A 12,219-nucleotide genomic window follows, 5' to 3' on the forward strand; every position below is an offset into this window, starting at 1 on the left:
CTCACGTTCATCGAGTCAGTGATGCCATCCAGCCATCTCATCCTCTGTCGTTCCCTTCTCCTCCGGCCCCCAATCCCTCCCAGCATCAGAGTCATTTTCAGTGAGTCAACTCTTTGCAAGAGGTGGCCAAAGTACTGGAGTTTCAGCTTTAGCATCATTCCTTCCAAAGAAATCCCAGGGCTGATCTCCTTCAGAATGGACTGGTTGGATCTCCTTGCAGTCCAAGGGACTGTCAAGAGTCTTCTCCAACACCACAGTTCAAAGGCATCAATTCTTCGGCGCTCAGCCTTCATTCAAATCCTGGCTCTGCTACAAAGCAATGATGGATCAGTTACTTTATGACTCTGAGCCTCAGTTAATGGGCGTGTAAATTGGAAATGGTAATAGTACCCTGGTGTCTCAGTGGTAAAGAACTCACCTGCCAATGCAGGAGACACGATTTTGATCCCTGGGTTGGGAAGACCCTCTGGAGGAGAAGATGGCAACCCACTCCAGTATTCTTGCCTGGAAAATCCCATGGACAGAGAAGCCTAGCGGGCTACAGTCCATGGGGTCGCAAAAGAGTTGGGCATGATTTAGTGACTAAACAACAAGTAGTACCTATTGTGCGTTATGATCACATGTATGCAAAATCCTTAGAATGCTTTCTGGCAGGTAAGTGCTCAATAAATATTGGCCATTAGTTTTTACAATTTCTGTTATCATCATAGTTTTTTCCTTCACTGTAATTAGCATTGGTAACTTCAGAATTTTTAAAAATATCAAAAATAGAGATGTGTGTGTGTGGAGAATACAAAAACTACTGTTTTTGCCCTTTAGTTAGTTAAAAAATATGCCTGTTTGTGTGGAATATACTGTTGGTACTTGTTTTAATTTGGATACATCAGACATGTAAAACTGCCTATTGAAACATCAGTGACATTTAAGTAGCAGAACACCTGGATAAGTTTCAGAACTACTGATGTTCTAATGTGGCAGGAAAATTTATGGCATATTATTGTGGCAATCAGTGATCCCTCCTCCCCTTCCTCGGGTCAGAGACTCCTTTCTTGCGCTTAGAGGCAGCTCTGAATCTTGAACACCAAGTGATCACATGAGAAGATCATTGAATTTGTTAAATAGAACCAGGGGTATTTGAAACTATGAACCAAATAACTCTTGAGTTCATGTACATAGTTGCCTGTACATAAGATGGAAAGGTATATATATGGTATACAGAGGTCACATGAGACCACAATCCAACTAAATTGAGTTAGTTAATTTATTAACTAACAGTCATTTCTGAACTATCTATGGGCATCAGGGATGAGAATTCATGACTAAATTTTAATTTAAAATAACCTCGGACACACTGTCTTTTAATGAAAATGAAACAATAATGTTAATCTTTGCTTTCAGGGAATATGGAGCCATTGATGATGTAGATATTGATCTGCATATTGATGTTAGCTTTCTTGATGTGAGTATCGACTTATACGATTGCTGCATTTAAAAAACACTTTTTTTCTTGGAAGAAATTTAATTTTAGTTTCTCTTATAATACGATTAGAAACATAATGACTTTGTTAAAGTGATTTATGAAGAAATGCTACGACTGGTTGAAAAAGCAGAGATGTTGCATATGTTTTCTTCCATCAGTTCTTTTAATATTTTCTGAAAATTATGAGTTTGTATCAGTAGTATAGTATGTCCTTATTTGTTAAGTTTTCGGTTGAATTTTCAAATGAAGGCAAAGATTAAAAGTACTTTGACTTCAATTTCACAGACCTGTAAGTTTTTGAGATAATTTGTAGGCCTTAATGATAAGTACTTCTTCAAAATAAGTTTTAGAAACATATATTTTTTATTTTGGAAAAAAATCAAGAACTCTAAAAGATTACTAATTCATCTTGCAAATATTTGCACAGGAGGAGATTGCAGTGGCATGGGAAGTGATTCGAACAGAACCTATAATTGTCCGATTACACTGTTCTCTTACACAGTATTTGAATGGCCCAGGTGAGTTTCGTTTTCCTGTTGTTTTGCATATTCATCAGTTGTGCATTGTGCATGAAGTACAATATGGTTCATTGGGTAATTCTGAACATAATTGAGACTATCTTGATAATGCTTTTTAAACATACTTGCATCCTAACAGAGGTGCCGTATCACCAACATAACTTATGTAAACAGAAGCATACATTTCGTGTTATCGTTTTCAGAAGCTGATGCGTTGCTGTGGAAGAAAAACAACGAAACCTAAAAGAGAATTGTGCATATAATAAAACACTCAGTAACTATACTGAGAGTTGCCCTTAGGTTTAATTTTTTGTGTTTCTGAACCTGATATTTAATTTTAATTTATCTTTGATTACTAATGAATTTAGCCTAAGTATAACATATTTCTTTTTTGAAAATGAAGTATTAATAATATTTTTGTGTTCCAATACCTGAAGGGATGATTTTGATGTATCTGAAGGAAGAGTTGTTTATAACAAAGGACCCTATTATCAACCTTGCCAAGACTTACTGGATTTAAATGTAATCTATATGTATTATGGGACTTCTCTGGTAGCTCAGCTGCTAAACAATCCGCCTGCAATGCAGGAGACCTTGGTTCAGTTCCTGGGTTGGGAAGATCCCCTGGAGAAGGGAATGGCTACCCACTCCAGTATTGTCTGGCATCTCTGGTGGCTCAGTCAGTAAAGAGTCTGCCTGCAGTATGAGAGACCCAGGTTTGATCCCTGGATCGGGAAGATCCCCTGGAGAAGGAAATGGCAACCAACTCTAAGTTTCTTGCCTGGAAAATCCCATGGATGGAGGAGCCTGGCAAGCTACAGTCCATGGGCTCTCAGAGTCAGACACAACTGAGACACTTCACTTTATGTACTTCTCTCTCTCTTTCTCTCTCACATACACACACACCAGTATCCTCTCATATTGGTGCAATTATCTACTGCTGCAGAATAAACCACTCCAAAATGAATTGACTTAAAACAACTTCTCTCTCACCATTCTTTGGTGCTCCACTGGGCATCTCCTGCCTGGAGTCTCCCGTGCCTCTGTAGTCAGATGGTGGATGAAGTTTATGTTTTTAAAGGCCCCATTAGGTTGGAGGCTCAAAATGGTTGGACTTTAGATGACTAGCAATTGATGCAGGTATCATTTCAGGACCACGTAGGGCTCAGCTGGGACTATAAAGTGTCTCCTTGCATCTGGCTGCTTTGTGTGGTTTAGCTTCTTGTAGCATGGTGACTATAATCCAAAAGCAAGTGCTCTAAGAAAGGGGCTGTGGTAAAAGGCTCACGGAGTCTCCACTGTATTCTATTCATCAAAATAGTCAAAGAACCCACCCAGAATCAAGGGATACTGACATAGATGTTGTGTCTTGGAATTGTAGCCATTTTTAATCTTCTGGGCACACATTACCATTGTCTCTGCATGTTATGCTTTAGGTGTATCAAAGAGCTTACATCTGTTGTTAGTTTTCTTATAAGAAAACTATCTGCCCTTTCAGGTTTATTAAATATATAGGAAAGTCTCCATTTTGAAAATATTTCTGTTGTCATCACTTTTTAATTATTACCTAGTGTATTCTACCTAATTAACAACATGCAGTAACATATAGTAACTGATGTCACCTAATGCTAGGCAGAGACAAATAGAGGTGACATATTTTTATTTTGATTATATGTACAAAAATAAATTATATTTATAAATGCAAAAATACATATAGAGAGAAATGCAATAAAGAAGGAAAATAATTCCTTATAATCCCTCTATACTGAGGAACCAATAAATCAGTTGGTGTTTTTTATGTTTTCTGTGCACATGTGGTTTATTTTCATAAAGTTGACATTGAATTGTATTAATAGCTATGCACCTTAATGTTATGAGCCTTTGCTCCAGTCATTGAATATCCTAAAGCAGAATGATGTGTAATATCTGCATAATAATTTAGCCTGTAGATAGATGTGTTTTTGCTGTTTCCCCATTTATTGTGGGGAAATTTTTCTCTCTTTAGTAATTTGAAATATACTTATTCTGTTTGATTCTGATGGTGATTAAAAGCAAAAGAAACCCTCATGTCTGAACTATTTTTTTTTTTTTTTAATTAACAGGGTTAGGAACAAATTTGGGTCATTTCATCTCTACTCACTCAGTTCCATCTGTGCGAGATGACAACGTGGCATACTTTTATGTAACCTTTACCACTGTTTCATGTGTTTATATAATCTTGAATTTTAGGCAGAGGTTTTCCTTTACAGTATCTTTTAAAGACTCATCATATTTGCATGGCTTTATAAATATTTCAACAATTATGTTTTAATTCATGTTGAGAGGATTTGTTGTTCAATACCACTTATTCAGTTTTGCAACTCATTCGTAATTTAACTCTTACTTTTTCATCTCCAGTAATTGATTTACATATTTAATAGTTTGAGAAGGAAATGGCAGTTCACTCCAGTATTATTGCCTGGAAAATCCCATGGACAGAGGAGCCTGGTAGGGTACAGTCCATGGGGTGGCAAAGAGTCGGACACGGCTGAGTGACTTAAAAAAAAAAGCTAAAGAAATATGAGGGTTATGCTTCATTTTTCATACTGGAGAATGATTCTTTTTTTTGTGAACAAGACAAATTTAACCAGGTATAAATTTATGAGCTCATAATAGTTCCCCCCAAAAGGCAAAAGTGCTTTAAAAACTTCTGCTAGTTTGTGTGTTCAGTTCAGTTCAGTCGCTCAGTTGTGTCCGACTCTTTGGGACCCCATGGGCTGCAGCACACCACGTCTCCCTGTCCATCACCAACTCCCGGAGGAGTTGTCCTGGAGGACTCATGTCCATCGAGTCAGTGATGCCATCCAACCATCTCATCCTCTGTTGTCCCCTCCTCCTCCCACCTTCAATCTTTACCAGCATCAGGGTCTTTTCAAATGAGTCAGTTCTTCGCATCAGATGGCCGAAGTATTGGAGTTTCAGCTTCACCATCAGTCCTTCTAGTGAATATTCAGGACTGATTTCCTTTAAGATTGACTGGTTTGATCTCCTTGCAGTCCAAAGGACTCTCAAGAGTCTTCTCCAACACCACAGTTCAAAAGCATCAAGTCTTTCGCACTCAGCTTTATTATAGTCCAACTCTCACATCCATACATGACTACTGAAAAAACCATAGCTTTGACCAGACCTTTGTTGGCAAAGCAATGTCTCTGCTTTTTAATATGCTGTCTAGGTTGGTCATAGCTTTTCTTCCAAGGAGTAAGTGTCTTTTAATTTCATGACTGCAGTCACCAAAGTTTGTATATGAAGTATTTTAATTCTGTTCATTTGGGAGAAATCTGTCTTGATTAAGTTTGTGTTTTGTTGTATGTACTTATTGAGCTTTCCCCCCTCGTTTTCCTTGATATTGTTGTTGTTATTTAGTCATCAAGTCATATCCAACTCTTTTGCAAAGCCATGGACTGTAGCCTCCCAGGCTCCTCTGTCCATGGGATTTCCCAGGCAAAAATACTGAAGTTGCCATTTCCTTCTCCAGGAGATCTTTCCAACCCTGGGGTCGAATCCTATTTTGGCAGGGAGATTCTTTACCACTGAGCCACCTGGGAAGCCCCTTCCTTGTTGTTACCATTTATATATTTATCTTTGATTGTTATGCTTAGATCTTATTCCACCTCAAGGAAGTTCTATGCAATCATTTTTTTTGTTCCTTCTTTATCTGTTCTCCACAGTATATGCAGATTGGATCTAATTCCTATATCCTTCATGCTTTTTATCATTTGTCTTAATCTTTTGCCCATCACCTCTGGTTTTATAAGTTATTTTTCCATTAATCTTCTACTACATTAAGCAGATGTTTTCATAATTTAGTCTTTGATTTAATGTTCCCCTTCTGTTTTTAATTTGACTGCAGTCTCTACTGATATCATATTTATATATCAATTACTTTCCTTTTATTTATGCATCATTTGGAATTTTGTTGTGAACAAAATCAACAGTTGTAACAGTCATCCAAGACACATAATCTTGTTCCTGTAGATGTGAATTTTGTTTCCCTCAGAATTCAGGCAGTGCTAAAATGCACTTCTTTCAAAAATTAGTGTGGTTTGTGTATAATTTCTTGCCTTAAGAAGAGTAAAGACTCTTGGTAATGAAAATAGAAAATACAGAAACATCATGGAGGAAAAAACAGTAAAGAGGATTCCACATTTACTTGATTCTACAGTTAGAAGAACAAGAGCCTCAGATACGCAGATGACACCACCCTTATGGCAGAAAGTGAAGCAGAACTAAAGAGAAGAACTTGATGAAAGTGAAAGAGGAGAGTGAAAAAGTCCTCTTAAAACTCAACATTCAGAAAACTGAGGTCATAGCATCTGGTCCCATCATTTCATGGCAAATAGATGGGGAAACAGTGGAAATAATCAGAGACTTTATTTTGGGGGACTCCAAAAACACTGCAAATGGTGACTGCAGCCATGAAATTAAAAGATGCTTGGTCCTTTGAAGAAAAGCTATGGCCAACCTAGACAACATATTAAAAAGCAGAGACATTATTTTCCCGCAAGATCCATCTAGTCAAAGTTATGTTTTCTCCAGTAGTCATGTATGGACGTGAGAGTTGGACTATAAACATAAAGAAAGTTGAGCACTGAAGAATTGATACATTTGAACTGTGGCATTGGAGAAGACTCTTGAGAGTCCCTTGGACTGCAGGGAGATCAAACCAGTCCATCCTAAAGGAAATCAGTCCTGAATATTCTTTGGAAGGACTGATGCTGAAACTGATACTCTAATGCTTTGGCCACCTGATGTGAAGAAATGACTCATTGGCAAAGACTCTGATGCTGGGAAAGATTGAAGGCAAGAGGAGAAGGGGACAACAAAGGATGAGATGGTTGGATAGCATTACCAACTTGATGGACATGAGTTTGGGTAGACTCCAGCAATTGGTGATGGACAGGGAAGCCTAGTGTGCTGCAGTCAATGGGGTCGCAAAGAGTCGGACATGACTGAGCGACTGAACTGAACTGACAGTGAGCAAGAATCCCTTAGAAGAAATGGAATAGCCCTTAGAAGAAATGGAATAGCCCTCATAGTCAACAGAAGAGTCTGAAATGCAGTACTTGTGTGTAACCTCAAAAATGACAGAATGATCTCTGTTCATTTCTAAGCAAACCGTTCAACAGCACAGTAATCCAAGTCTGGGCCCCAACCACTGATGCCAAGAAGCTGCAGCTGACTGGTTCCAAGAAGACCTAAAAGACTTTCTAGAACTAACCTCAAAAAAGATGTCCTTTTCACTATAGGAGATTGGATTGCAAAATTGGAAGTCAGGAGATACTTGGAGTAACAGGCAAGATTGGCCTTGGAGTACAAAATGAAGCAGGACAAAGGCTAACAGAGTTTTGCCAAGAGAATGCACTGGCCATAGCAAGCACCCTCTTCCAACAACAAAAGAGATGGCTCTACACACAGATATCACCAAATGGTCAGTAACTGAAATCAGATTGATTATATTCTTTGCAGCCTAAGTTGGTGAAGCTCTATGCAGTCAGCAAAAACAAGACTGGGAGCTGACTGTGACTCAGATCATGAGCTCCTTATTGCAAAATTCAGACGGAAATTGAAGAAAGCAGGGAAAACCACTAGGCCATTCAGGTATAACCTAAATCAAATCCCTTATGATTATACAGTGGAAGTGACAAATGGATTCAAGGGATTAGATCTGGCAAACAAAGTGCCTCAAGAACTATGGACAAAGGATTCACAACATTGTACAGGAGACAATGACCAAAACCATCCCAAAGATAAAGAAATGCAAAATGATTGTCTGAGAAGGCCTTACTCATAGCTGAGGAAAGAATAGAAGCTGAAAACAAGGGAAGAGAAGGGTAAGATATACCCAACTGAATGCAGAGTTCCAGGGAATAACGGGGAGAGATAAGAAGGCCTTCTTAAATGAACAATGCAAAGAAGTAGAGGAAAACAATAAAATGGGAAAGACTAGAGGTCTCTTCAAGAAAATTGGAGATATCCAGGGAACATCTCATGCAGGATGGGCATGATAAAGGACAGAAAAGGTATGGACCTGACAGAATCAGAAGAGATTCAGAAGGGTCACAAAAACTATACAAAAAAGATCTTAATGACTAGGATAACCATAATGGTGTGATCAGTCACTTAGAGCCAGACGTCCTGGAGTGTGAAGTCAAGTGGTCCTTAGGAAGCATTACTACCAACAAAGCTAGAGGAGGTGATAAAGTTCCAGTTAAGCTATTTCAAATCTTAAAAGATGATGCTGTTAAGGTGCTGCACTCAGTATGTCAACAAATTTGGAAAACTCAGCAGTGGCCACAAAACTGGAAAAGGTTTTCATTCCAATCCCAAAGAAAGATAATGCCAAACAATGTTCAAACTACCACACAGTTGTGCTCATTTCATGTGCTAGTAAGGTTATGCTCAAAATCCTTCAAGCTAGGCTTGAGCAGTACATGAATCAAGAACTTCCAGATGTTCAAGCTGTGTTTAGAAAAGGCAGAGGAGCCAGAGAGCCAATTGGCAACATTCGCTGGATCATGGAGAAAGCAAGGGAATTCCATAAAAGCATCTATTTCTGCTTCACTGACTAAGCACCTTGAGTGTATGGATCACAACAAACTGTGGGAAATTCTTAAAGAGATGAGAATACCAGACCACCTTACCTGTCTCCTGGGAAACCTGTATGCAGGTCAGGAAGCAACAGTTAGAACCAAACATGGAACAACGGACTGGTTCAGAATTGGGAAAGAAGGACAAAGTTGTATTTTGTCATCTTGGTTATTTAATTTATATCCAGAACACATCATGAAAAATGCTGGGCTAAATGAAGCACAGATTGGAATCAAGATTGCTGGGAGTAATAACAACCTCAGATATACAGATGATGCCACTCTAATGGCAGAAAGTGAAGAGGAACTAAAGAGCCTTTTGATGAGGGTAAAAGAGGAGAGTGAAAAAGCTGGCTTAAAACTCAACATTCAAAAACTAAAATTATGGCATTCAGTCCCAATACTGCATGGCAAATAGAAGTGGAAAAAGTGGAATCAGTGACAGATTTTCTTTCCTTGGGCTCTAAAATCTCTGCAGAGTGGTAGTACAGCCATGAAATTAAAAGATACTTACTCCTTGGAAGGAAAAATATGACAAACCTAGACAGTGTATTAAAAAGCAAGGACATCACTTGGATGGCAAATATCCATATAGTTAAAGCTGTGTTTTTTCCAGTACTCAGGTACAGATGTGAGAGTTGGATCATAAGGCTGAGGGCCGAAGAATTGATGCTTTTGAATTGTGTTGCTGGAGAAGCCTCTTGAGAGTTCCTTGGATTGTGAAAAGATCAAACCAGTCAATCCTAAAGGATATCAACCCTGAATATTCATTGAAAGGACTGATGCTGAAACTGAAGCTCCAATATTTTAGCCACCTGATGCAAAGAGCCCACTCATTGAAAAAGACCTTGATGCTGGAAAAGATTGAAGGTAAAAGGAGAAGAGGGTGGCAAAGGATGAGATTGTTCAATGTCATCACCAACTCAGCGGACGTGAATTTGAGCAAACTTCAGGAGATACTGAAGAACAGGGAAGCCTAGTTTGCCGCAGTCTGTGGAGTCACAGAGAGTTGAATATGACTTAGTGACTGAACAACAAGATTAGTTCCATCTGTTCCATTTGTAGCAAAATTTGCTTAAAGGTTCTCTCACATGAGGATGGCATTATTCCATGTTTCTGGTCCTTTTGCTGGCTTTCTTCTGTTTCTAAAATGCAGCGATTATGATAAGCCTTGTTCAGGACGATTGACTCACTTTGTCAGCTTAACTAGTAAATTTACCCAAAGACTATGTTTTTTTCCTCAGAGAAATTTAAGGAAGAATATGATTTAAAATTAGGAATAATATGAAATAGATGGCCAACCTAGAGACAAGGATACTAAAAAGAAACATATAATTTATTATTCTATAAAAAATAGAGTTTATCCTAGTTTACTTGGATCATTGCAAGCAAATAAATAGATGAAAGAGTTTCTTGAAGATTGTTTTGCAATGTCTTTGACAATATCAACATTTATAGTAAAATGAACTTGCAAAAAATGTATGACTTGCAAAAATCCAAGGTTTAGGCTGACCTAGTTAACAGTTCTTTTTGAAGAGCATTTGTTCCTCAGTTTGGAGAATGTATGAGTAATACTTATCTGAACTATAACATTTGGCCAGGGCTAATCTGACAGTGTATCTGTGAGTGAACAGAAATGATAAGAAGAGAAGAAATAACCTCCTTATCCACTTTGAAGTTAAAGATTATTTTCATTGTACATGGGGAAATATACTTTAAATAAAAAGACAAGATTGTTATGATTTTTATGGTACCATGTATTCTTCTGAAAATTACTGGTGTATAAGTCTAGTTTATGGTCTCAAGGACACAGCTGCTTTTTGTTTAAAGTGACACACAACTAACATTATTAAAAATGTTTTCTTGTGCAAATCATCTCATTATTGATACCACTACATTTATATGATCAGAGTTGGAATAATTTCCACCTACCTTGAATGACCCTCACTTATTGCTTTCCCAACCTAAATTATGAGAAACAAGGAAAAGCTGAATAACCTTCCCTTTTAAAACAACAAATATTTTAGTAGTTTATCTTTCTCATTCTTTTGTCCCCAGAAATGTACCTTGTGGGGAATTTAGTTGAGGTAAACTTTTAATTTAGGGAGAATAAGTATTTCTATGATATTTATTACTTTTCCTGTAAAGGGTCATTTTCTTGTAGATTCTACTTTTATATTTATTTATTTGTAGATTCTACTCTTAATAGTCTACTTAAAAGACTACTTTTAGCTAAATTTATACCTGAATATTTGTTTACTCCTGGAGAAGGAAATGACACCCACTCCAATATTCTTGCCTGGAAAATTCCATGAGCAGAGGAGCCTGATGGGCTACAGTCCATGGGGTCGCAAAGAGTTGGACACGGCTGAGCGTACACACAGACATTTGTTTATTTGCTTAATGGGTCTTTTATATTCCACTTTATTTTCTAGCTGATTATTTTGGCTAGCAAATATCTGTTACTTTTAAATACATTAAAAAAAATTAAAGCATTTTCAGATTTACAGAAAAATGGCAGAGTTAGTATAGAGTCCCCATACATGTATATCCAATTTAACTGATTACTAACATCTTATTTGAATACATTAAATACATTTCAGTAGCTAATTGCATTAATTTTAATAGTATATGAATTTTGTCACTTGAATTTTGGAATATTTTTGGAAGTAACATCTTGTTAGCTCTTTCAGTATATTCCACAATTTGGGGTCATTCAGATTTTATACTACTAATTGAGTCAATATTTGTGACGTTTAGTTTCTGCTAATTCATAGTATGAATAAGTTTTGGTCTTTGTATTATTAATTTGTAGGAGTAATTTGTATATTTTGGATAAATAGTTGTGTGTATTATACCTCTTCTGTCTTTCTCCCTTTGTCTTATACAATTATCTTCAGTGAAGATTTCAGTTCTTCTAGTGCATTTTGAATTTTTTTCTGCATTTTTAAAAGCCAGGCCCCTTTCATTTTTCTGCCTCCATCTTCCCAGTTTCTTTTTTCATCTGCCTGAGAAGAGATTGTGTCTTCTTAAATCTTCTTAGAGAGAACACACTCTGTTCTAATTTTGTCATCTTTTTCTTTAAAGAATAATTCCCCTGAGTTTCCAAGTTAGGATTTTTAAAATTCATTTTTCTATGGCACTGGGTTTGGGATGCATGGAATTGAAGTTAAGTATTCTCTGTTAAGGATTAGAATGTTTGCTGGACAGAAACTGATGGGTGATTAGCACCAGTTTTCTTTGATCAGTGGAGTGTTTGTATCCCAGACTAATGGCCAAGACAGGGAGTGAGGCAGTTGGGGATACCAGCCTGCTTTGCTGTGTGGAGCATGTGTGGTCTGAGGATGTATAATAATTAGACAGTCTTCATTCTAATGATCTGTTATTGCCACAGTTTGTAAGAATGGTACTACCCTTGCTGTTGTACAAGGTCATCTTTTATTTGCATACTAGCTTCCATCCTCTTTCATCTAAATTAGCACACTCTTCTCTCTCCTTCTTATACTGTTCATGTATGTCTCTTTCTTCTAAAAGATTCCCATTAGTAAAAAAAAAAGTCCTCTCATTTTTAAAACAGACACCTTTAGACCTTAAA

The 12,219-nt window shown here is 37.3% G+C and overlaps 1 protein-coding gene across 2 annotated transcripts in view; it reads left to right on the forward strand.

Annotated features, from left to right (window-relative positions):
* The window catches only part of PARP8 (poly(ADP-ribose) polymerase family member 8), a 193,665-nt gene that overhangs the window by 122,403 nt on the left and 59,043 nt on the right, over positions 1-12,219 (forward strand). For both annotated transcript variants that reach the window (XM_070357474.1, XM_070357473.1), the window contains exons 9-10: positions 1,399-1,459; positions 1,908-1,998. In XM_070357474.1, the coding sequence (XP_070213575.1) occupies positions 1,399-1,459; positions 1,908-1,998 (152 nt within the window). The remainder of the gene's footprint in view (positions 1-1,398; positions 1,460-1,907; positions 1,999-12,219) is intronic.

The sequence above is a fragment of the Bos mutus genome, chromosome 20, assembly GCF_027580195.1.
Source record: "Bos mutus isolate GX-2022 chromosome 20, NWIPB_WYAK_1.1, whole genome shotgun sequence".
In the NCBI taxonomy this organism is placed as follows: Eukaryota; Metazoa; Chordata; class Mammalia; order Artiodactyla; family Bovidae; genus Bos; species Bos mutus.